The sequence below is a fragment of the Rhinolophus sinicus genome, chromosome 15, assembly GCF_057876585.1.
Source record: "Rhinolophus sinicus isolate RSI-liver-muscle chromosome 15, RSI-T2T, whole genome shotgun sequence".
In the NCBI taxonomy this organism is placed as follows: domain Eukaryota; kingdom Metazoa; phylum Chordata; class Mammalia; order Chiroptera; family Rhinolophidae; genus Rhinolophus; species Rhinolophus sinicus.
Window position 1 is genome coordinate 25,187,596 of NC_142515.1, and position 26,370 is coordinate 25,213,965.

At 41.3% G+C, this 26,370-nt stretch overlaps 1 protein-coding gene across 2 annotated transcripts in view; it reads left to right on the forward strand.

Annotated features, from left to right (window-relative positions):
• Positions 1-26,370, forward strand: part of HPSE2 (heparanase 2 (inactive)) — a 530,036-nt gene that overhangs the window by 405,807 nt on the left and 97,859 nt on the right. For both annotated transcript variants that reach the window (XM_088791901.1, XM_074339233.2), the window contains one exon: positions 2,449-2,563. In XM_088791901.1, the coding sequence (XP_088648027.1) occupies positions 2,449-2,563 (115 nt within the window). The remainder of the gene's footprint in view (positions 1-2,448; positions 2,564-26,370) is intronic.

Genomic DNA, 26,370 nt, shown 5'->3' on the forward strand with positions numbered 1-26,370 from the left:
TTGTGAAGTATATATAATCTTTGCAGGTGACTGTGCTAGGCTCTGGAAAGGTCACAAGTAGAAATGTGATACCGTCTCTGTAAATGTGTATGTACAGGTATTTACATGCCCAGTGCTTTAGAAATGATCTACATGGTCACCAAGCGTTTCTGTTATCTATCTTCAATGCTGAGAACAAGGCCTGGCATGTACAGTTGATTAATTAACGTTCTTGATTGAATGAACAAATGGGCTCTTTTCATATATTAAAATATCAAAATACGGTTTTGTGTTGATATCCAGATGCTGCTAGGTGTAGGGACTCACATATGTGTGGTTTCATATTTACTCATCATTTTGTTTCTTTATTCATTCAACCAGGGTAGGAATAGACAGGTGAACAAGACGTACTTGTTTTTATAGATAAATACTTGTTAGATATAGACGCTGTTGTATTTGTGTTATTTCCACATTGAAAGAACACTAACTTGGGAGGCATCAGCCCAGAATTCATGTTGTATAGTTCCACCACAGGACATTTAATACTGCGTCTCAGTATTAAATAAGTTGTGGCTAAACAAAAAGCTAAACCTGCTATCCTGATTTCACAGGATTGCTAAATTAGTAAAAAGAATAAAGGCAAGTAGCTTAGGCACGTGATATGCCAAAAGTAATTTCAATTTCCTGGGTCATGATGCACCAATCTGAACAACAACAAAAAAAAGGTTATGTTATTGTCAGAGTTTCTTTTTCATTTAAAACTTGTTTGTGTTTTTTTTTTTTGCTTTGCTTTGTTTTATTTTGGGTTTGTAACTCTAATTATTCAGTAAATATTTGTTAGTTTTTATAAGAATAAAATATAATTGTCAATGTGAAAAAGATTTGAAAATATTAATGATATTCATTCATAATATAGAAATTCACAATGCTCTTTATTCCAGTAAGGAAAAAAATCTTAATTCTACAAGTCACTGGTTTGGAGCTCCATATGGTTTCAGATTTGGGAAATCATAACTGTGCATAATATGTCCCTAGTATAGTGAATGGTGATTCTTAAAGTTCCTAGAATCTAATTTGATCCATATTGATTTCAACATAACAAAGAGTATTGAACACCTACAGTGTGCTAGGAACGGGGACGGGTGTTTTGGGTACAAAGCTGCAACATATGTCTGTTCTTGATGAGCTCATCAGCAAGCAGGGGACCCCAGAGAAGTAAGCGAGTAATTATCATTCAGTGGCTGGGTCTGCAGAAGGGAGGAATGAGAGTCCAGGAAGTAGAGAGGAGGAGGGTTCTATTGTTGGCTGGGCCGCAGAGGTTAGAAGGTGACACTTCACTTGGAGGTTAACAGATGGAAGGAAATTTGCCAGATGAGGTGAGTGAGAGGAAGAGAGGAAGGGAATTCTAGGCGGCAGTTAGAACTTGTATAAAGACTCAGGTAAGTATGTGAAAGCATGGTGTGTGAAGGCCGCCAATAGTAGCTTCATGTAGCTTAGAGCCTGGGCAATGGAGTTCAGGGTGAGAGAAGAGAAGTGAGAGATGAAGTTAGACACATATGCTTAGGAAAGATTGTGAAATGCCTTATATCCTGAGAAGACTGAAGCCCACAATTCTTACACATATATATTACAAGTAGAAGTTTCCGAACGTTTCAGAAGTAGGAATACAAAGAGAGAGAAAAAAGTAAATTTGTAAATGAATGAATGAATTGAATGTGCAAATTATGAAGGCAGAGTTAGCAGTGGGTGTTGGAAGAACCAAGAGGGCAGTATTTTGAAGGACAGCATGCCCTGGAAACTGGGTGTTGGGCGTGTGGGTTATGTAATAAATGTTTAAGCAATGCAGGCCCTCCACTGTGATGTGTATGTAATGGCAGCGTATTTGAATCCCTGTATAGTTAGTTATAGTGCCAAGGAAAATTATTATTGCACCGATTGCTGACAGTGATATATGAGGAATGCAAATGACTAGACTTCTGTAGCACAGGCCATAGAAATATGTGGGTTAGAGTCACATGAAAGGTACATGTACAGTGATAGGGTGTAAGCAGGAGAGTTTAAGTGATGAAAAGTATAGTGTCTGCACTCCTGTGATTGTGTGTCCTGTGGTCAGGGGAGAGGGGGCCGATAATGACGCTTACAAACAGCTAGGGTGTTCATTTTATTTGTGAATATTCCAAGAATAAGAGATAAGTCAGTAGCAACAAGCTGTTTTATGACCAAGGGCAATTCATTTTACTCCCCTGGACCTCTGTTTCTTTTCCTATAAAGTGAAGAGGTTGGATTTGATAATCTCGAAAATCTCTTCCAGCTGTGTACTCAATGCTTAAAATAATCTTTAAAGTACAAGGTAAATTTGGTGGTGGGGGGGTTGGGGGTGTGTGTTTGTGTGTGTGAGCCAATCTCTACAGAGCTTGTTATATACCATTTAAAAATGTATTGATGTAGCTTTTCCCCCCTGCTTTTTAGATGGTTGAACACTTTAGGAATGCTGGCCAATCAGGGCATTGATGTTGTGATACGGCACTCATTTTTTGACCATGGGTTCAATCACCTCGTGGACCAGAATTTTAACCCATTACCAGTAAGTATGAGATAAAGATTCTCAGCTCTTTTTCCATGTCATTCAGTTCTTTTGATTGTGCCTTGTTCCACACTGGAAGAGTTTTTCTCCTCCTTCTGTTACCAATTAATTTCATGAATTGGACAGAAGCATCCTGACCCATTGCACAGACCTTTGGCTTCACCCCCCACCACCCCCAGACACACACACACACACACACACACACACACACACACATGCATATACACATATATATACATGTGTATATAACATATTTATATATTTACTACTATACTTGTAAGAAACCTTGTGCAGTTGAGATTCCACATCTACTTGTGGCCTGTTTGAACTCTGCTTGAGAGTGAATTTCTCCAGATTGTTTTCTTTTCATGCTAATAGGAGACATTAGTTAACGTCAGATGCAACATGTTGAAAGCAGATGGGAGAGTGTTGGCCAAGATCGGATACAGTAGGAACCCATTTCTTGGAGAGTGGCTGAATAAAGTGCACTTACAGTTAGATGTTGATCCCTGTGTGACAACGAGGGAATTTGCCCAGAGCAACCAACTTTTCTAGGAAAGCAAAGGAGAGGGAAAGCTAAAGAAGACTGGCACGAGCAGAGATCTGGTTTGTCTAGTGACTTTACAGACCGATCAAAAAAATCCCACTCAGTCCAGAAAAGCTGAATTTGCCAGAAATATTACATGGGTCGTCCTTCCCACAGACGTCTTGGTCATGATGAAAGGTCAGACTCCTCTCATTAACCCATAGAATGGTCATTCCCTTCAAGATGAATGAGTTCTACCTCATGTAACAGAGGGACTGACAGCCCAGGGTCAGGGCAAGGGGGCAGGTAGACCAGCCCTAGAACCTGTCTCTATGCCCTGGTCCACAGTAAACAAACCCAATGGAACCAGTGAGTGTTCCTGCCATTTGCTTCACTCTGCCTATTTCCAGGCCTGAGTCAGGAGACCTCCAAACCTAGAACAGAAAACAGCTTGGCTCCCAACCAACGAGTTCCATGTCTCCAAAGGATTTCTCTAGGCAAAGTTCTGAGTAATTATTGTATCACTAATTGCACTTCAGTTCAATCACAGTGCTAAAACTGACTGGCACAGTTGCTTTTATGCAGAGCCAGAATGCCGCGCTCAGTGTGTGTAGGGCTGGGGTACAGAGGGGTGCAGAAGGGAATTTCAGTTTGGAGCCATAGGGGTTTTTGTTTGTTTTGAGCTCATAATAGTGGAGATAGAACAAAATAATAATTAGAAAAATATCTATGAAATGTAAGCATTAAACAAATATAATGTCACGTGGAAGTAAGTAGTTCTTGATCATCAGGCGGTGGGAGGAGACTAGTAATAGATAAATGAATGTATAGATAAGAGGGCTGTAACAATGGGTCAGGAGGGCTCCTTCTGAGTGTGTCTACAAGGAAGGCTTCTCTGAGAAGGTGGCATTTCAGCTAAGAGCCCGATGACAGAAACGCAGCACAAGCTGTAGGGATTTTGCAGAAGAGCTTTCAGGAAGGGTCTGGGCTAGCACAAAGGCTTCACAGCAGGAACACACTTGGCACATTTGAAGAAACAAGAACAGCAGGCTGGCGAGGAAGGGGAGACTGCCTGGCCATGAGGCCAGCAGCGGTCAGAGCACACAGGGCTTTGTAAGCTGAAAGGAGTGTGGCTCTTACTGTAAGTAGTATGAAAAGCCATTGGAGGGTTTTATGCAGGGAAAGAACGTCTTAAAAAGATCACCCTGGTATAATTAATGCATCGAATGTGAGTTACAATGTCTTTAATAATGTGGATAATAATTAACTTACAGACTACTTTCATATATGGTACATCAGTAATGCTCTGGGCACTCTGTCCTCTCTTCTCTCTGCTCTACCTTTTTCTTTCCTTTCCTCCTTGCCTTTCCTCCTCCCTCCACTCATTCAAATGTCATTCACTCCTCTTGATCGTGTATTGTTGCTGATGGCAATAGGCCACGGTGATGACCCAAGAAGACAAGGAACTCCTGGAGCTTATAATCTAGTGAGGCGTACTGAGAAATTAAAAGTAAATAAACACATAAACACGATAATTACACTTTGTCATAAGTGTTCTAAAGAGAGCCTGGCGAGATAACTATGACTATTTACACTTCCTTTGCTGACGAGAAGCTAGGGTTATTAAGAGACTTATCCAAGTCCGACAAGTAGTAAGAGCTGGGACTCACAGAGGTTTTCAGTTCTAAATCCTATTTTCTTTTCACCGTTCTGTGCTATTTCTTCCAGTACCGTCTTTGGTGTTTGGGCTGTGGTCTGAGACCAATGCTTGCCTCAGAATTGGGTCTGGAGGTAGAAACAGGCATCGTAAGGAACTGGAGAGAAGAAAACCTAGCCTAGAAAAAAGATGGTCTTTGGGTGACTAGACAGGCTTGATTTCCAGAAGTGGACAAACCTGGATTCCACATCAACTCTCTGTGTAGCTGTGCATGGCCCCATGTAGGTTAAAGACGCAACTTTGCTCTCTGCAGATGGGAGTTTCTGCATGTGACTTCCTGTGACAGTATGGCACAGGAGACCTCAGTTGATATGTGGTGGCAGCAGAGCTCACAGAAGTTCAAAGGAATCTAAAAACAAATCCCATTGACTTAGCACAAATGAGCTGGACAGCTGTATTTCTGGAAACACCAAGCTCTAATAAAGAAACCGTATGTAAAAACACTTAGGAAGGTAGCAGACTTTCTTTTTATCTTTGCGCTAATAAATTCTGCACCTTGTAAGTGGAGAACTTGGCACCTGGGAGAGCGTATCCTAAGTCTCCCCTGGAAAGAATTTACTAGGTCAGAGAAGAGCACCAATCTGACAGACCTCACCGGCAGGCCTCTAGAATGTGCGATGGAGACAGACCTGGGAAAGTACAGGATGCCACTTCAGAGAGTTGTACCGTTGATAACCAAACACTGTCAATAACAACCTGTGGACTTTATATTGTGATGAAGTCTTCAAGAGAGTTTGTTAAGTGCTTAGGGGATTACTGAGTTGTGTTTTGGTTGCCTCCCAGAAATATCAGTATTTTCTATTCCAGCTCCTTCAAACCTAGCTCAGTGCATTTCAGGAAAGGTTTTTATTAGCAAACACTGTTTTCTTTTTGGTTTTGGTAATGTTCTAAGATAAATTCAAAAAAAGTGAGGATCTTGGCCGAATGGCTCCTCAAACTATATCCCATGTTACCCCTCCACCCGCCAGTCAACTTCGATGCCAGTTTATAGGATTCCCCACAGCTCGGACAAGCCCATCTCCCATGGCGCCGTTCCGATGTAAGGTAAGAGAGAATAGGAGGGTGGCCCTTTGAAAAAGAAACCTGTCTTCAGAAAAGATCATTTTCAACTACATCCTTTGTTCTTTCTGGTTCTTCCTCCAGAAAAGTGCCAGCTCTCCTCCTGCCATGAGATTTTCCTTCCCTGGGAAGAGGAGAGCATTGAGTTCAGTGGTGCTTCATCACTCAGCTCCCACCCTCTTCCCCTGACCCCCGTGCCATTGGGAAAGAGGGAACGTGTGAGTCTCCACAGCCCGTCAGCTAGTCACAGGCTCCCTGGGGAGTAAGCAATGTTTGTGCAGAAGAGATCTGCACATTCAGTGGACAGAGTCCAGACCCCACCAGTGTGGGCATTTCTCCTAAGACAGGGTTTTGGAATTTAGCTTGCTGCTTTTTTTAAGAGCTTGATTTACAGAGCTCTTAGGGAAAGGAATGGTGAATTACTAGTCAACATCTTCTTAACTCCCACGCCAGCCTAGCAAATATAATTCAATTCAAAAAACATTGACACTTCAAATGTGTCTGGCTCTGTGCTAGGTGTTCTGGGGTTGTGCAGATAAATAAGATATAGTTCCCTCATCTGCAGAGCTAACAGTCTGCTGTGTGTTGGTGTCTGGGGGATTACAATTTAGATTCCATTCAGGATAAAATAGAGAGCTAGTTCACACTGGATTGCCTTTTCTATACTGGGTGGAGTGGGGGGATATTTATATTTTGCTGTCAGCATTCTGTTTTGCTGACCGCCCCTGCTGAATAATAACAAACATTCAATGCAGCCCAATGCACACTTACTGAACACTTGCTGTGTACATTGTTCTGAATACAGTCAGTGGTCAGAGATTGGAGTACAACTCCCTAGTCTATGGTGGGATTAAACCTACAGCTGTGTTCCCATAGCAACAGGATCTAAGTCGAGCCACCACTAGGTGTCATTTGGCCACTGGAAAGAAACTGAATCGTAATGGTGCCTGCCTAGCTTCGCTGGTTGGCCTATCACAGGGACGAGATCCTACGTGCTCCGTTCTTGTTTCCCTTTGAAATGTTAGACAGGGCCCCTTGTGAACTGCACAGCAAGGCTCAGCTTAAATCTGTCTCTTTCCGAAGAAGAACTTCCAGTTGCAATCCCATGTCCCATTGATGCTGGACTGGTGCACCATTTCTTCTTGTATGAAGAACACCACCTAGTTAGGAGGCCTCGTGGGGAGCAGCAGGAGCCTGGTACTGTGACAAGATCCAGGATTCTAGTCCTACTTCTGCCATGAATTAGATGTACGTCTTTGGGTTCCAGTTTTCTTGTTTAAATTGCGATAAAAATGTCTCCTCTATCTACGTCTAAAAGATATTGTTACAATCCTTGAGAAAATGAGATGTGATAATAAGATTCTGATTTTTGTATATACACGTACACACAGAAAATGACCGGAAGAGACTACATCGAAATGTTAAAAGTGGTTTTCTTTGGGTGGTGGTAGTACAGAAAGTTTTTATTTTCTTCTTTGTGGAATTTTTGTGTGTCAGACTGCTAAAATCAGCATTGTGGCTTTTATAATCTGAAAAAAAAAGGCTAATTTTAAAAGAACTAGAGTGTTTTGAAAGGATTCTGTGCTTTCAATAGTTAAGCAAATCTTATCCCAGCCTCAATTATCATTCACCGATGTGTTCACTCACAAACACTTATTACACTCGTGCTATGTGCTAGATAGTGTGCTATCCACTGGAGACCCTGTCTTGCCCTCAAGGCGTTCACAGTGTGGGTGGGAGACAGAAGAATCAGCCAGGACTGTCGCACAAGCGTTGCCAGGACCGGAGCGGCACAGCGGGGGTAGCGCAGGCGTCGGACGTCACGAAATGCCTGGAGGAGACAATGCCTGAGCTAGATCTTGAAGAAGAAGAACAAGTTAGCCATAGGAAGAGGAGTTTGAGGTCTGAGGAGGATCTTCCAGAAAGAGGCAGTAGTATGTGCAAAGGTACAGAGGCGTTAAATTTTCCAGAGAGTCATGGTTTATGGTGGGTGGTTTATGAAAAATTACTTAGGCAAGCTTTTCCCCTTGCTGTCCAGTGGCCACACAGGGTGTGTGAAAATTAAAGCATTTCAAAGCTGGAGGTACAAAGGGGAGGTACGAAATCCAGCCAAAGTAGCCTGTGACCTGTTCCTTGATGTAGCTTCCTTTCTCTTTCTTTTCTTTCCCGTGGGAGCCATCAAGAAGATGAAAGAAGCAGAGTGTACCTGTTTAGGGGTAGCTGTGATGTGAAACCCAATCCTCTCATTAGAGGCCCTGACAAAACCTCCTCCGTGCACAGCCTTCCTTTGTGGGGGCCTGCAGCTGCTGAGAGAAGGGTGTCTTCAGCTGCAGGATCAATCACTGGGACTCAGGCTGGCTCCACGTTAGTGGCCAAAGCGCCCGGGCTGCGTGCCCAGTGGGCATGACTCGCTTCTTTCCTCCTCTCTGCCTCCAAACCCTGCTTCTCAGATCAGAACCTGCGCCTGCACCATCTGAGTAGGCAGGCAGCTCTTTTGCCCCTAATGCTTTAAATAGAAGCCCCTCTGATTTTCCATTATCGTCCTCATTCTCTGCTTATTTATCAACCTGAGTGGTGTGTGTGGGATGTCAGCGACAGACGTTAGCAGTGGCCACAGCTCACCCCAGTGGAAGCTGCCTCGGGAAGTAGAAACAGCTCCCCACCTGAAATTAGAAGGTGCAGGCTTAAAGAGCAGCTCCCCATGGTTCCAGTTGCTTGAGTCTTCATTTCCCGCTCTGTGAAATGGGGCTAACTGTGCTCAGTTGGACGTGGGGAGTATTTGAATGTAGTGTTTAAAAGCAGCATTGGCTTTGGAAGCAGACTGGCCTGAGTTTCACATCCAGCTCTACCACTCATTAGCTCTGTGTCCCTGAGCCAATTACTAAACTTCAGGAAGCATCATTTTCCCCTTAAAATGGAGACAGTAACAGTGTCTATGTCAGAGGATTGCTGGTAAGGATTAATGGTACTGCGTGCATGTATGTAGTTTTTACCACATAGTAAGTACTCAGTAAATGTTAGCTGCTGCTATTATTTACAATGTCACTTTGTCAAATGTAAAATTCTCTAAGTCACAGTAATAATTATCGTTAGTAATTTGAACATAACTGTGCTGAGATAATATACATTTGAATATCTGTATAGATATCTGGAAATCAACTCAAGTAATAACTAATTTTTTTGTAAAAAATATATTACTATAAAATTAGAAGAATACGAAAGGAAAGCTGTGATTCCTGCACCTAGGAGGAATTGACTGCAAGTAGTTAAAGTTAAAGACAAGCTAAAAATTACATTTCATTTTCCTCCAGAGAAGATTTTGCCAACCCTTCCCAGTGGAGGCAATTAAGGCTGTAACCACACAGCAATAACACCTTCATTTGGTATTTATAAATGGCCCAATAAGCCCTGGAAACCATGATATGTCACATCAAAGTGCTAATGACAGCACATTACTCGAATCACTGAGAAGCAACAATTGAAAATCTCACTCTGCCATCAACCATTTATATTGTTCCCAGATTGCAGTACTGAGGGATTACAGCTACAGCAAATCATGTGACAACCTAAATAAATTAAGGAGAAGAAGCAATTATAGCCTCAGTGCATTTGACTTCAGTAGCATAGTGTGCTGTCCTCAAAGCCACCTACTGATGACAGACGGGCAAGGCCAGCTCTGGAAATGAGAAGAGCTACATTCTCCCCTAACTTCATCTGTTCACCTAAAACACTGGAAAATTGTCGAAAAATAATCTGACAAGAAAGAGAGGAAGGGAGGACGGAAGAAAAAGAAAGGGAGATAAAAAATGGAATGCCCCTTGGTGGGTTGGAAAGCTCTTTTGTTAGTGCCACAATGTGACAAAATTTAAGCTTATTTCACTTTAAATATTATATTTGCAAATCCTAAGGGCACAGTGATGTCTAGTTATGATGCTTAGGAACTTACAAATAGGCCTCTGCTAGAAGTGAACATGAGAGCCAAAGATAATACATTGTTGTTTTCTAACTCAATTATGTTTTTGTCTTGTTGTTTAAGTAAAAGTAGTTTAAAATAGAAATAGAATGAACAGTTATTCTGTTTTTAAGTCTTATTTAAATACACTACACTGTTGATATAAATTTTTAAAAATCTGTCAGTTATTAGGTACCTCACTAACTTTCAACTATAATCAATCTCTGCTTATTTGATCTCGGATTTGGTTTTAAGCATTGAAAGGGTTGAACAGAACACACCATTTTTGCTCACTCTAAACTTGACTTGAGCAGACCTGCCTTGTACTCTGGAATTCACTGCCCTTATCTTGGTGTCAAAATCCTTATACCCTTTCCTCATTAGAGCAGTGATTCTCAAACCTGGCTGCATATTATAGTCACCTCGAGGGCTTTTAAAAAAATGCCTACACTCAAGCACCATACCCAGAGAGTCTGATTCAGTTGGTCTATAGAGGATCCCAGGTGTTGGTATTTTTAAAAGCTCCCCGAGTGATTCTAATATGCAGCCAGAATTGAGAACCACTGGGTTAGAGATTTCCACTTGCCCTGATTAGATTAGAAATTACCTTTTTCTTTTCCTCTGCTGTTCTCAACTCTTGCTTCAACTATGAAGATATTAACAAAATATTCAGTCATGTAATTCATTCATTTGGAAAATATTTGAGTATCTATTATGTGCCAGACCTAGGTAGACATACTCTAGTTTCTGAGGAAAAAGAGATAAAGGCAAGATCTCTGCCTTCACTGGAGGCTACAGTATAGTAGAGAAGACTGAAATTCACAAGAAAATTAACAAATAATTGATTACAAAATTCAGAATGCTGTTTAGGAAGCACGGAGGCTGCTGCTAAGTTGAAAAATAATGAGGAGAAGATACTTCTTTAGAAAGTGTGGCCACGGAAGACTTCACTGCAGAGGCAGCCATTGGAGGCGTGGGTGGAAGAACAGACTTTCTGCCAGAGGGCGTAGCATCTGGAAGGTCACAGGGAAGAGGCTCAGTCATACAGCGGAGGCCATGCGGAGCCTCCAAGGCCACACTGAGGCATGGTCCACCCACGGCCAGGCACAGAGGCAGCCAGCAAACTGCTCTGTACGATTTCTGTCAGGCTTCCTGGTACCCCACCTGTGCCACCAGCACTTGGCAAGCTGCTTTGCTTCCTGTCTCTCGCCCTTCGTGTGAATAATGGTGGTGTGCTCCGCCGCCTGCCCCTACGTCTGGGATCCCTGACCCAGCCCGATGCCTACTGTGTTTCCCCATCACTGACCTGGTCATCTCCGTGTGCACCCTCTGTCATCTCTCAGCAGGCTTTGAAATGAGAAGAGCCGAATAATGATACCTGTGAGAAACATTTGGGAGTTGGTCATACCGTTCTATTTTTGTGTATATTAAAAAATGTCAATGATAATTTTTTAATGTCCCCATGCTAGAGTGTTATGCTATACACTAAAGCAAAGTACTAGTTTAAGTGCTGTGAGATATCTCCATGTGAGCAGCCTGTTTGGGGTGACAAAACATGGAGCCCTAATGATTATGCTAAGGTCTGTCTTGTTCAGTCAGTATCCCCAGAGTTGAATATAAGGGTGCCTGCATAGGAAGTACTCTGTAACTATTTGTGAAAAGAAGGGAGTGAGGAAGGATTCCACGTGAACAGCAGACAATGGGGTTTGTAGACCTCGGAGGTAGGGATTACTACTGGCTGGAGGACAGGACCGAGAGGGGAGAATAGGTGAAGGCTTGTGCACAAGCTGTCAATAGTGGACATTCGTAATATCAGTTACCCAAAGTATAAGTGTTCCTGAGAAAGCTCATTGGCCCCTGAGCACTGCCGTGCTGAGACAGCAGGAAGGAAGGAGTGGCTTAGGATAAAAGGAAGACCGGAGTTGTACATCTGATTCCAGGTTCTCCCACCAACTCACTCATCCTGGAGCACTAGGCACTCTGGGTCCGTCTCAAGTGTGGAGGTTGAACTTGGTGATCTGAGGTCCCCCTCAGCTCTGACATTTTCTGATCTCATCTTCAAGATTTCCATACCAGTATCTTCAGACAGACTTCCTACTTGAACTTACATTTATAAAACCTTTCAAAATAAAATTAAACTGGACTGTTTCACTTTGAAATCATTCAGGGAATAATCCCTCTTTTCTCAAGGCTCTTGTAGTCCTGTGATAGCAATCATCACTGTCTTCCGTTGTTCGAGTTTTTCAGGTACATCTAATTTCCTCTGTAAGCGTAAGCTCCTCAAAAACTGAAGCCATCTTTCCTATCTTTATATTCCCCATCATACCCTGCTCATAGTCAATCCTCACTGCATTCTAAGATGCTCCGTGACTGAGATTCTGGGGGCTACAGTGCACACTCAGTAATGGAAATATGCAGGGCAGGTTTTATTGTCAGGTGTTGTGTGTACACTGCACAGTGAGGCAGGATAGCTAAGTGCTCAGAGACTGGGATCTGGAGTCAGACAGCTCTGGATGCTTGCTGTGTCCCATTTGGCAGATTGTCTCATCTTTCATCTTTTCTATAACAGGGATACTAACACTCTGTATTTTATAGGTCCTTCTGAGTGCTTAAGACAGTGCCTGACACTTAGTAACTACACAATACTGTGACCATTATTATCTATTCTAAATATCTGAAACTTATTCCTTGGAATTAGATGAAATTTTAACATCTTGGGAAAGATGGAAACACCTGGGAAACAGCCACCCCAGCAGGCAGGGATGCTTACCAACGATGGGTAACAGGACATATTTCAGATACAGTAATGCTATTTGGCACATATAGATTGTTTTAGAACCGTCCAAGTCCTCCACATCTCATTTCATACTCCACAAACCTCCATAATAATAGGTTTCTTCATTGGCTTCTTTGACTTTGTTCTTTATGTCCCATTCTAAGTTTCCACAGCTTACTCCCATCCATTAATTCATCTGGCCTTTCCAGCTTTCCGATAAGGCAAGTAGGATAGATAGAGTCCTTCTGTTTAGCAGAAAAGAAAACTGAGGCCCAGAGAGGTCCAGCAACTCACTCAAGGGAATACAGCAAGGTGTTGCTGGTGGTTCTGAATTCTCTGATTCTTCATCACTACTTTGTGTTCTCCTTCTGGTTGGTTCTGCCACAGCTCAGGAAAGTCAAGAATTCAGGCCAGCATCATCCCCTAGCAGCCAAGGCAGATAGAAATGACAATAAGGAAGTAGAAAAACTGGCTTCGAGGTAAAATAAAATGATCCAGGAGATAAAACCTGGGATTTAACAGTGGCTGACTTTTGTACATTTATATTTGCACTGAATAATAAAAGGGAAAAAGGAACAAATTTTCAATTTCATGCAGCAGCAGCTTAGTTTCCCTGCTTCTACTGAATATATTAACAGCAAAATATAGTATCTACCACTCTTATGGCAGTTATCACTTCCCCCATTACTATGTATGTGTATGTCTAACTCCTTGAATGTGGGACCCCTTAAAGCCCCTAGAACCATGAGCAGTGCAGGAGCTGCACCATCCCCTAATGTTTAGCCATGTGATGATAGATGGCAGGTCCAGAAGTCAATTCAGTTATTTGCGAGAGCCACATCAGGGCATTCTCCTTCTTGAGGAAGGTTCCGTGTTGCCTCTGAAAGACAAAAGATCATTAATGTCCTTTCACTAATTTTACCTCCAAGGAGGCACTACAGACACATTGCAGGCTTTGCCATGAATGCAGACAGACCTTGACCCTTGCCCTCAAGGGCAATGGAATAGGAAAGGTGTTGGCAATGTCCAAGGTAGCATACCAACTGCCATCAGTCTGTGCAGTGGATTCAGTTCCAGTTCCAGGGTCTGTAACAACTGGGGTTATAGGAGTAACAACTAAATTCACCAGAAGTCTCCAGTTCCATTACCTTTGGGCATCCAGGGATGTCGTATTGAGATAGTACATCTCTTAATATCTCTGCTGCCTTTTAAACCTTAATCAAGGCTGTGGTTTCCCTTCCCCTTCCTCGGACCCCTCACGATGAGCTAGGGAGGCGGGTTGGGGACTGATTTACATGTCCCACTACAGGTGAATATCCCCACTATGTGTAAACATCCCACTATGTGTCCCACTACTTCTCTTCATGGGACTCTTCTCAGTCATGTGCATCTGCTCGGGACAGGGTGACCATTCACAGCACAGGCATGTAAAACATCAATACATTCAGTGGGGAATGGCCATTGGAAACCACACAAGAGGACACTGATTTGATCCACAGGACTCTCACCCACAAGGTCACCCACAGGTATTACCTGAAAAGGAATTTAAATTTTTTTTCCCTACTGGGAACCTTGCCCGAATCTTACTAGTTGAATTCAGGAGACCTCTTCCCCAATAAAATGGGTAGAATTGTGACTTGGTCACCTGTATCCAATAAAGTCACAAAAGTTGAGTTCCTTCCTCCCTGAAGTTACTCAGCATACTTGCTTATAGCCTTTGGTCCCTCATGGAGACAGGGAGACCTCAGCCCCACATCTAGTCATCTATCTCCTTCAAACAGCTCACGTTGGGATAGAGGGGAAGGGAAGGAACAGGGGTACTGAGGGAGAAAGCAGCTCATGCCAATAAGCAAAGCTTTGCATTTACATTAATTTAGGTTTTTTCAAATAACAACTTTATTGAGATAAAATTCACCTACCACAAAATTCACTCTTTAAAAGTGTATAGTTCGGTTGTTTTTAGTATATTCGTAGAGTTGTACAATCACCACAATCTATTTTCAGGTATTACCTGAAAAAGAAACTCCATACCTATCAGCAATTATTCCCCTTTCTCCTTTACCCTCAGCCCCTGCCAACCACTAATCTACTTTCCATCTCTGTAGATTTGCCTATTCTGGACATTTCATATAAATGGAATCATACAGTATGTGACCTTTTGTGACTAGGTTCTTTTACTTAGCATGTTTTCAAAATTCACCCATATTGTAATATGCGTTAATATTTCATTCCCTTCTATTGCTGAATAATAATCCATTGTGTGGATATACCACACTTTATCTATTCATCAGTTGATATATATTAGAGCTTTTCTACTTTTTGGCTATTATGAAAAATGCTACTATTAAACATTCATGTACAAGTTTTTATGTGGCATATGTTTTCATTTCTCTTGGGTATATACCTCAGAGTGGAATTGCTAGGTCATGTGTTTAACTTTTTGAGGAATTGCCAAATTGTTTTTCAAAGTTAATTCACCATTTTATATTACCACCAGCAATATATGAAGATCCCAATTTCCCCACATCCTCATCAATACTTGTTATTGTCTGTCTTTTGATTGGAGCCATTCTAGTGGATGTGAAGTGGTATCTCATAATGGTTTTGATTTGCCTTTTCCTAATGACTGATGATGTTGAGCATCTTTTTATGTGCTTATTGGCCATTTGTGAATCTTCTTTGAGAAATGTTTATTCACATTCTTTACCATGGTTAAGGGGGGCTATTTGTATTTTTATTGCTGAGTTGTAAGAGTTCTTTATAAAACAAATTCATTATCAGATATGTGATTTGCATATTCCTCAAGTCTGTGTTGTATTTTAATTCTCTTGATGGTGTCTTTTAAGCACAGAAGTTTTTAATTTTGATAAAATCCAATTTATTTATTTTTCATTTTGTCACTTGTGCTTTTGGTGTATAATCCAAGGCCACAAAGATTTACTCTGTTTTCATCTAAGAGTTTTATAGTTAGTTCTTATATGTAGATCTCTGATCCATTTTGAGTTAACTTTTGTGTATGGTTTGAGGTAGGGATCCATTTTTATTCTTCTGCATGTGGATACAGTTGTTCAAGCATCATCTGTTGAAAAAAACTGTTCTTTTCCCATTAAATTGTTCTTTGCACCCTTGTTGAAAACCAATAGACTATAAATGTAAAGGTTTATTTCTGGACTCTCAATTCTATTCCATTGATCTATATGTTTATTTTTATGCCAGTACCATACTGTCTTGATTACTGTAGCATTATTGTAAATTTTGAAGTTAGTAAGTATGAGTCCCAAAAAGGAAATGTTTTTTTCAAGACTGTTTTAGCTGCTACTTTCAGTTTTGAGTGGTGTTGCCAGCTGCTCATTGCTCAACTAAATGAACTTCCAGTGTTTTCAGTCCATTCAAAGTGCCTTCTCAGATAGCATTATTTCTGACACCCTCTATTTCCGCTTTAGGGACCCATTGGCTCAGTAACAGCAGCCACGTTGACTTTAGGTTGGGGTCACAGGGCTTGCTGCCCCATTGTCATGATAATATCCTTTCCCTCACCCACCTGGGGAGTGTGAACAACAGCCAAGATACCATTTTGGTGGCTTGTTTCCATCCCACCTTTCACTGCTCAGCCTCTAAATGTTAATTCAACTTTTTTCCATCAACAGACAGAACACTGGGGGACCCTACTCCCAACCTCACCCACTATTTGGGTGAGCCCTCACAACCTGATACTAGAAATCTTTGTACGTCCCCAAACCTGGCCGGCAAAGCCCGTGTGCTTCCTCATCCAGAAAGTCATGTCATTGGCATCATTCCATTCTCATCATCAAAACTGTCATGAACTGTGAAGGATCTGAGATTTTACCCTACTTACGAGCTAATCTGTTAGCTTTTGTTCTTCATACATGCATACATAGCCCAAGGACACAAGACTCCTGGGTCAGAGACAAAAGACCTTATATACTCATGCAAAGCAAGCAGCATGAGCGTTAGCATATTTCCATTGGTTCTTCTGGAGGCCAAGCCCCATTGGGGCAAAGCACTGGGCCCAAATGAATGATACCCAGGCAGTGGGTTTGAGTTGCAGCTGGGGAATTCATAACCAAGGGCCCAGCACTTTTTGAACAAGCAGCAAACAGACCATTCTCCATCCTCCCAGGAGGGGGCAGTTTTGTGGTAGTCGCCCTCTACTCACTTGGACCTGTGTAAGTCACTTCGTTGTCTGTGTGAGGAACTACAGAATCTGCCTTTTATCCCAAAACATGTAAGCACTGCCATCTGGCACACTCACCAAGAACGTGCAAGGAACAATCAGGATTTGTCGCCAACCACCTCTCCCAACAACCTACCCCTCGGCCCAGTATTTCTTGACTAAACTCATATTTACACCTACGTATACCAGTGTGCCACTCTGTCGACCACTCTGATGAATCTGACTGGCAGAGTCTGGGACTGAATTTGTGCCATTTGTCTTGTACAGCATGATGGTTAATTTTATGAATTAACTTAGCTAAGCCACGGTACCCAGATACTTAATTGAACATTACGTATTTTTGACATTTAAATGAAGGTATTTTTTAGATGAGATTAACATTTAAAGAATAAAGCAGATTATACTCCATAATGTTGGTGGGTCTCATTCAATCCACTGAAGATTTTAATAGGAACAAAACTGACCCCTAAGCAAGGAATTCTGCCAGCACAGTGCTTTTAGACTCTAGCTGCGACATAACCCTTCCTGAGGTCTCTAGCCTGCTGGCCTACCCTGCTGATATTGGACTTGCTAGCCTCCACAATCATGTGAGCCAATTACTTAAAATCAATCAGATAGATGATAGTTGATAGATGATCGATTGATTGATAGATAGATAGATAGAAACACACACACACACATCCTATTGGTTATTGGTTCTTTTTCTAGAGAACCCTGACTAATACATACAACATTAATTAAGGCTACTACCAGCATGACCTTTATAAAATACTGACCATATAATATTGCAATGCATCTGTTCATTTCTTTTTCTCCTCTCCCATGAGAGGGAAAAATACTTGAGTTGAAAGTGACTGTGAAACCTTGGGTGCTGAGACTTTATTTTAATAAACTCTGTCTCCCTCAAATGTAGTAGACACTCAGTAAAGGTTTGTTGAATGACAGAGGGACTGACTGAGTGTGTGAGTATGTGATCGGATTTCTTCAATCCCCCACAGTTGCCTTCCCCAACATCTCCATTCAGCAAAAAAGCCTAGCTATCTTTCAAGGTCCGTCTCACAGATTAACTCTTTCTTGGAGTGTTTCTTGAATTTTCCTAACAGAGTGTTTCCTCTCCTGCTTCTAAACCTCATTAACATTGACTCTGTATCCCTTTATTCATTTAGTATGCATGGTGTGTTATCTATAAATATTATAAATATCTATACATATTTTTACTCTTTTGCAAACTGGTCATATTTCCCTTCCTAGATTATAAGTTCCTTGAGTGTGGGGATTTATTTGGTATAGTGATTCTTATATCTCTTCTAGCACCAAGTACGCAGTACCTAACAGTCACGCAAAAATCATCTGTGTGAGGCTATCTCAAGCCAGGGTGGGGAACCACTGGTGCAAACGTGCTAATTACCCACAGCTGGTCTTAAAGGTGTTTCTGATTATTAGTTTGCAGTTCAGCTTTCCTTTAGGAAGCATGGCCTTTGTTTGTTAATGATCGCTTTAACTACCACGCATCTCTGTAATGATTGGTTGCCTTTAAAAGGAGCCAATAACTAGATGTTTATAGAGAGCGTACCTGTGAAAGACCTGGGAGTAGAATAACAAAACGTTCAGAGATCCAAATAACATGGGTGTTGAATTGTTCTAGAAATCCTAGTTCATACTCTTCATTATCATCTCCATCTTCCGAGCTACGGCAAAATGATAGCCTGCTATATGCCAGGAACCGGATCATTTCATACCACATTTTTTAATCCTCAAGGCAACTGGAACTATTATGTTTAATCTACTGTTGAGGAAATGGAGGCCCAGAGAGTTGAGGTGACTTACCCAGTGATCTCCCACATCCTACTAACCTTCAGGCCTTGCTCACCTCTAAGCCCTTCAGAGTCCGTCTCAGCATCGTCTTGTCTCGAAGCCAAGCCACCGTCATTCCTCGAGTCTCTATAACCACTCAGAGCCTCTTCAGCTCGTCTAAATCATCATAGCGACCTCCTTATGGTTCCCCTGCCTGCAGTTTCTTCTACTTCCACAGTACCAGTCAGAGGCGTGGGCCTGTCATTTCCCTTCTTCAAAAACCTTTGTTGGATCCCCATTATCTATATAATGCCCCTGACTTCTAAGCATGGTATTCAAGGCTTTCCATAATCTGGATTTCGAGTCCTACTCCTAACCACTCACTCCCAGATTACATGTTTTCCACTGGAATCACCGACTCATTATTACCCCCAAATACTCAGTACTTTGCTCCAAAGCCCGTCCCCAGTGTTGCCTTCTCTAATGTCCCCAGTAGGACTCTCTCACTCTGGTTCCCTCGTAGCACTTTGATTATGTGTGACACTTGGTTCTCACTATACAGTGCTGTCTGTCATAGTTATAAAGACCCAGGTCAATCTCTCCTTTTAGAAAATGAGCAAATTGAAGGCAGGGAATATTATGGCTTAGTATGCCTAGCATCTAATAGGTATGTAAGGAAAGATTATGATGTTGGCTGGGATTAAATTGAAATGAACTTGAATTTGGGGTGAATAAGGCATTAGAAACCATAACCCACTCTGAGGGACCCTTACAGCTGCTGCCTAAAGGGACATTGATTATAAATTATTTAATCATTCTCTATACTGTAACCCACCCACCGTTCAGGCAGTATTGTATCAACTGCAACATGGACAGAAAGGGATCTCAGATATATTCAGGTCTAATTTTCTAAGTGTTTTACCAGCTCTGAAAAGCACCTGGGTGCAGTGGTTCTATACCAACTCAAATAAGACTTGAGAAGGGATTTGAAGGGTGAGAGAGAGGTAGCTTGCCAAATGAAATGTCTTAGAAACACCAATTTAATGACTTACATATAAATTAATCATAAACATGTGGATTAAATTTCCCCAGAAAAGGCATGTTTTGGCTCTCTGTGGACCGCAAGTGATTGAAAAATGATTGGAGATATTTCCTGAGCCCAAAGACTAAGAAGGAGCTGGTCTATACTTCTTTAACTGCAAATATTAGTGCAATAGATAAATTATCCAGGGGTCTGGGGAAGTTAGAAATATGGACAGGAAATAAGAAAATGAGATTCAGCTTGAAAGAATGCTCCAGGTACATCTGGGGCAAAATAATCAGAAACAGAGAGATTTTGTTTGAGGGAGAACCCAGTAAAGTTATGGAGACTACAAGACATTCAGGGTGATTTCTAGTTGGCATGGCCCATATGATAGAAGACTGGCCATTCTTATTCCTTAGGATGCAAGAGAAAGGCCCTGGAGTATAGAAATATGAAGTGGTATTCCTTGTCCACATAATATAAACAAAGCCTTTGCTTTTGGTTATATCAAGATTTTCCCAGTAGAAGAAAGGTTTGGCTAAAATTAGACTAACTTTTCCAGATAAGGAAATACATGACCAAAGTCAAGGATGTAGTCTTCGAGCATAGAGTCCAGAGGCAAAATGGGGTCTGAATTCCAAGGCAAGAGAAACTGAAGCTCAAGTTCAAATGGAAACCTTCACTAGGGAAGAACACAGTATCTGTTTGAAGTCATAAATGCATTCTGGGCCATCCACAGGGAGCGTCCCTAGAAGTGTTTTATCCTTCCTTGTCATTTGGAAATACATTTGAAGAGACCAGATGGCCATCCCAGTAGGTCAAACTAAAGGACAGTTATTATAGGAAACTTCTGACCTTGGAAATTGGGCCATGTTTTGCCGTGTTACACAAGTGTGTTGGCATGAAGACCAAATAAATGTTCTAATGCCAAGGAACTACAAAGAGGTTGAAGAAAATAATCTGTTGCTTGCTGGAGGCAGTATATCCTGATTTTAGAAAAGTTTCTGGATGCCCAATGAAGTGTGAGAAAAATAATAAGGATCAATGATAATAACAATCTTTTACATTTGCACCATGCTTTGCCATTTAGATGGTGCTCCATAGAAATTGTCCTATAATTTTCCCAGTAACTACCAGGTAATGTTACTATCTCATTTTTCATAGATGAAGAACCTGAAGTACAGAGATGACAAATAATTTAGAGCCAGTGGCAGTGTCAGGGACTCAAGTCTTCTGATCCTTAATTCTGTGTTCGGCCGATAGCTAACCGATTCATAGCTTATTGGTTTAACTCTATAGAGAAGAACACTATAGCTTGTCGAAAGTCTCTTTACATAATTCACATTCCTTGTTGATTGGATTGATTGTATGGTCTAAGCATTTTATTATATTAACTCCTTTAATGCTCACAACAACACTTTGGGGTAGACCTTATTGTTACCCTCACATTAAAGATAGAGAAACAGGTACAAAGGGATCGGGTGATGTGCCCAGTGACTAGTAAGTGGATGGGAGGGAAGTCCAATACAGGCAGTCTGCGTCCAGGACGCACTCTCTAACCACTACATTGTACTCTATTTAGAAACTGCTTTGTGATAAATATCCTTTTCCCTGGTGAGAGGAAACCTAGATCAGAATGGAGTTGACATCTACTCCTGGGTGTATCTAAACCTGGGGTACAGATTTCAATTAACTGCATGTTTCAGTACTAGAGAAAAGCTGAGGTGACATGTCCATCGGCAGATGGCACATTATGACTCCAACCTAGACCTGTAACTCTTTGCAGTCACTATTGTGACCACTGAATCCTGAATAGAAAGGAGAATTCCAAGGTGAACAAATAAGGAGTGATATTTAAATAGTACAATTTTTAAATGATATGACTGCTGGAAGCATGACCAGAGATTCCCATTGGCGGGATGGTTGCTTCTTTCTTCTTAATGGGGAATAGAGAGAATGAAAAGGTGTTTTGCTGTTGTTGTTGTTTTGGTTAGAAGAAAAGACAACAGGCTTTGAGGGTTTGGTGTTCGGACAGGCAGACATGCCTGCCTAATTTTTTCTCTTTTTGTTTTATAGTGAAGTAGTGACCAGGGGACCTGGACTCAAGAGCTGACCTTTTAATTCAGCTCATCTCTTTGTTTAAATCTACTAGCTTCATGGAGACAAGGCAGGGAAAATTGTGAACATCTGGATAGTTGAGTCACAGTTGCCAGAAGGCTTTTTCCTGACAGGCCAACTAAATTCTGCAGTAATTCCAGGAGGAGTTTGAGTCAAAAATGAGGATTCGAGGGGAATGAAAAGAACCGTTCCAATCAAGGCTGAGGATAAAAGCGAAGTCTTATCACGCAGTGATGTACAACCATGTGGAATGAGTGTGAAGGGAAAATAGACAACTTGCAAATGCTTCTAGGGAGAACAATCTGGATAGTGAAAGATAATGAATCATACGCAGAAGTATGGCTTGAAAGTCCTGGGGAATTTAGGCTAAAGAAGGGCAAACTCACAGGTGATGTGGAGGTTATCTCCTGATATGTGGAAGGAAGTCATTTATAAGAGAGTTTAGATTTGTTCTACAGGGCAGAGACTTTTTATAAGGCACAGAACTGTAGCCCTGGGTGAAAACTACAAGGAGAAGGATTTCAGCTCCTGCTAAAAGTGACGAGCCAGGATTTGAAGCCCAAGTCTAATCAGAGAGCACTTCATCTTAACCACTATTTTATTTTAACAGGAGGGCTTGAATTTATATTCTACAACTCAGATCTTTAAAGAACAAACTTTATTTCACTAACTGATTGCTCATGAGCTCCCCCTAGCCCTGCTTGGGAATAACAAGACACAACAAAAATCAATTTGCCAATTAAAATGACTCAATTTTTTTCTTCCTGGTAATTCCGCAGACTTCTCCGAGTTTCCATTTCTTTCTCCTTTCCTTCCTCCTAGATGCCATCTGGGTACAAAGGGATGCTGATTTCATGTGCAGATAATGGGGAGGGGCCACACGTTCTGTCATCTGGGTACTGATTATCTTTACTCAATCATGCCCCCGATTGCTTGGTGCACTACCCTGGTATTTACTGAGGGACAGTGGATGCTGCCAGGTTGGGTTTTTTGGTGTCATGTTGGCACCTTCTATTGAACGTGGACATTGCCGTTGTTCTGTGTTAAGATCCCTGTACTCTGAGACTTCCTTGTCACCAAGATTCTTCCAGAACACCAGACCCTTCAGCAGTTCTCAGTGACCTCGCAGAGCACATGGGGCCTTGTGGATCTCCTGCAGGAAAGCAAAGGCCATGGCAGGCAGGAAGCACTTACTCAAGCTCTCCCTTTGCAGAATCGCACCAAGCCACTGTTTCTGTGCCATTGTAGCTGACCTTGGTTAGTATGTGATGTCTTCCCCCAAGTTCCATATGAAAACTAGGAAGTGTGTACGCTCTTCTTTCAGTTTCTCCTTCTTCTGGCCTGAGAACTAGGGAGATGAGCACTGGGTCTCTTTCTGTGATCCTAACCTTGCTCTCATCCCCTCCAAACCTTCCCTAACCTAATGTCCGTCATATCCTCAGTCCTCTCTACAGTAAGGCTTCCAGTGAAACTTTATGTTCAGACCTCTAAGCTTTGCTATGTTAAGGAAAACTTTAAGAATTTGGGAGAATTTAACAAAATCTGTTTTGTAAGACTTTGCCTCACTAAGTTTTTGAAAGCTAATTTGAAACTCAAAGCTGCACTCTGACTCTTTTGTTGTAAGTGGTATCTGACCTTCTAAAGAAGCTTGAATGCCCTTGATTCAATATATGGAGTTGAAGCGCAAAAAGATGTACAGAGAATGAAAGTTAAATTGGTTATTTCATGTATTCTTTTGTTTCAGTGACATATTTTATAATATAAAAAAATTTAAATACATTGGTTTTACATCTCAAAATATCATTCTCATATACTTTACTGCTTTCTGTAAAGAAAATCAGCCAGAGTACATTAGCATAATCCTTTATTCAAAAATGCCAGGAGAAAGAAGGCTCTGAAGAAGTATTCTGACTTGGGGAGGGAGGACAGAACTTTTGAATAGGACTTCAGCAGATGGGGTTAGCCGAAGTTCAGCTAGTTTCGGGAATCGTTGGATCAAGACAGTTCTCAGAAGAGGGAGGAATTGTATTTGTGAGTTAGCAGCCATTGTTTGGGCAATTTGAATTTTATTAAGAGTAGAGAGGAACAGCTGTGCAAGGCGAGGACATGCTAGGGCCATAGTGGAAAATTCTCTGGCCTTACGTGTGTCTGAATTTATAAAGTGGAAAAATACACGAGTTGTTCTGTTCAGCATGTAATAGGCTACTTCCTGAGCAGCTATTCTAATGGTGTGACCATAACCCACCTTGAGGTCTCTGTCTCTTGATAACTAAATTTGCAAGTTTTTTTTTTAAATAATGAGATGGCTCAAAAAGCTTTGAACGTAGTAGGCTTTCAATTAACGTCTGCTTTGCAGGGCTGAAAAGAGGCCCCGCCTTTGAAAAACTCACCAAACAACAAGTGAGACAGACATAAGCAAATTAGTCTGTCACAATGAAAGTGTGTTCAAAGTGTTGTGAAATTTCAGGGAAGAAAGTGGTATGTTTGCAGAGGGGATGACATTTGATTTACACGTTAAAGGATGATAGTGATTGCAATGATAAACATATTAATATAAGCTACTATTCACTTACATCTATCGTATGCTTCCCACTTTATATATACATTATCTTGAATCCTCAAAATATCCCACTTAGTCCATTTGGCTTGTGTAACACAAATACCATAGACGGGATGGCTTATAAACAACAGACATTTATTTCTCACAGTTCTGGAGGCTGGGAAGTCCAAGGTCAAGGCGCCAGCAGATTCAGTTTCTGTGGAGGGCCCTGTTCCTGGTTCATAGATGCAATCTTTTCTCTGTGTCCTCACATGGCCAAAGGGCTGCGGGATCTCTCAGGGGTCTCTTATAAGGGCCCTTATTCCACTCAGGAGGGCTTTAATCAACCCCCCCCCCCCCACTTAATGGTATTAATACCATCACATTGGGGACCCACTTAATGGTATTAATACTATCACATTGGGGATTAGGTTTCAACAGACAGATTTTGAGGGGGGGCACAAACATTCAATGTATAGCATCCACAGTGAGAGATCTTATTTACTTAAGAACTAAAAAGCAACCCCAAGTACATACATAGAGAGGTATCTTGCCTTCCTACCTGAAAGGCCAGACCTGCCTGGGAATGAGTCGCAAAAGGCTCCTGTATTACTAAGGAGAGTGTAAAAGAATGTCACAAAACACTCTGTTAGTAAAATGAGAAAACCAAAGGCAAAACAAAATTTAAATTTTCTATAAGAAAACAAGTTCTCTTAGAGGTTTCGAATAATTTAATGATTCAATCACTCAAAACCAAAACAAAACAAAACACAAAAAAAACCCTTGCAGTTTGGTCTCAATAAAGCTGTTTAAACGTAAATAAATAAAAGGTTCCCATAAAAATGTCACTACTCTTTAGTGAGAGTCAAGCTATGAAAGAATATATTAACTGATTGCTGAAAGTGAAATGTCAGAAGAGAAATCTTGGGTTGGTGAAGAATGGGGTGGGTACGGGGAAGGAGCGAGTGGCTGGAAGAGGAAGTACCTGCAGACCTTTCCTGGTTCAGACACTGCCAAGGTTGCCTAGCGGCCAAGGCATGCTCAATGCATTTGGCACCCTGAGGGGGATCCTTTTAACATCCCCATTCCTCAATGTGACAATTATTTATAGTGATAATCGGTAATAACATTATTTTCTTGATTCCTTTTTTAGTATTAAGCCCGTTGAAATTAAAAAAAAATACATTTCTATTTTAAAGATATCTTTATACAAAGAGATTGTTCAAATTCAGTACAAGATTTTTGTATAAACTAAAATTTGAATTTGTCAAACAGGAATAGTTACCTCGCAGCTCTGTTTTTACGGTTCAAATTTGAAACACGTGAAGTGACAGAATTGAAATAACACTAGTTCTGTTTTTTCATCTTTAAGATCACTGAGCAATCACTGTTTTTTCAAAAGCTCCGATTTAAATTTAGGAATATGTGATGCCACAGGAGTGGGTGATGTGAAGTGCTGGCTGAACGAGAGTTTGCACGATTCCAAACGGCTTCCTCTCAAAAGTAACATCTGCTGCCAACTCCATGTGTGTAGGGGACCCGCTGAATAACAGAGTTCTCAGAATTAACTTCCATGTAGAATACAATATTTACTAACAGCTAAATTATTAAAATGTGCTCATTTGAAGCTTACACATACATTATTAAAACTCAGCAGTCACTTCTGCAGTTCTTTCGACGTTAGACCAACAAAAGACTTTTTCTTTTGTTGAGGAGTGTTTTATCACTGGCAGTGCTTAGAACTGTTGGCACATGGTGATAATAAAAAGCAGACTGACTTTTAGTCAGTTTTATTTCGGTTTTTTAAATCTCTGCACACAATGCACCCCTCGATGCCTGTACCCAGGACCAGTCCTCAAGCCCCCTGTATGTGGAACGCGACTGACGTAAAGTGGCATGGCCGTGGTAAGTGATGGGTTTTATAGCCTAACCACTATCCTTACTGTGGATAAAATGTGAACGTAACAGTGAAAAATGGCATCATTTAAATCTAAATTTGCTATAGGTCTGTTACATAATCCTAGCACTGACATTAAAAGGTTAATTTTTATCAAACCTCAGAGTTCATGGAGGCTCTAAAGCACACACTACGTTGTAATAAGTTAAA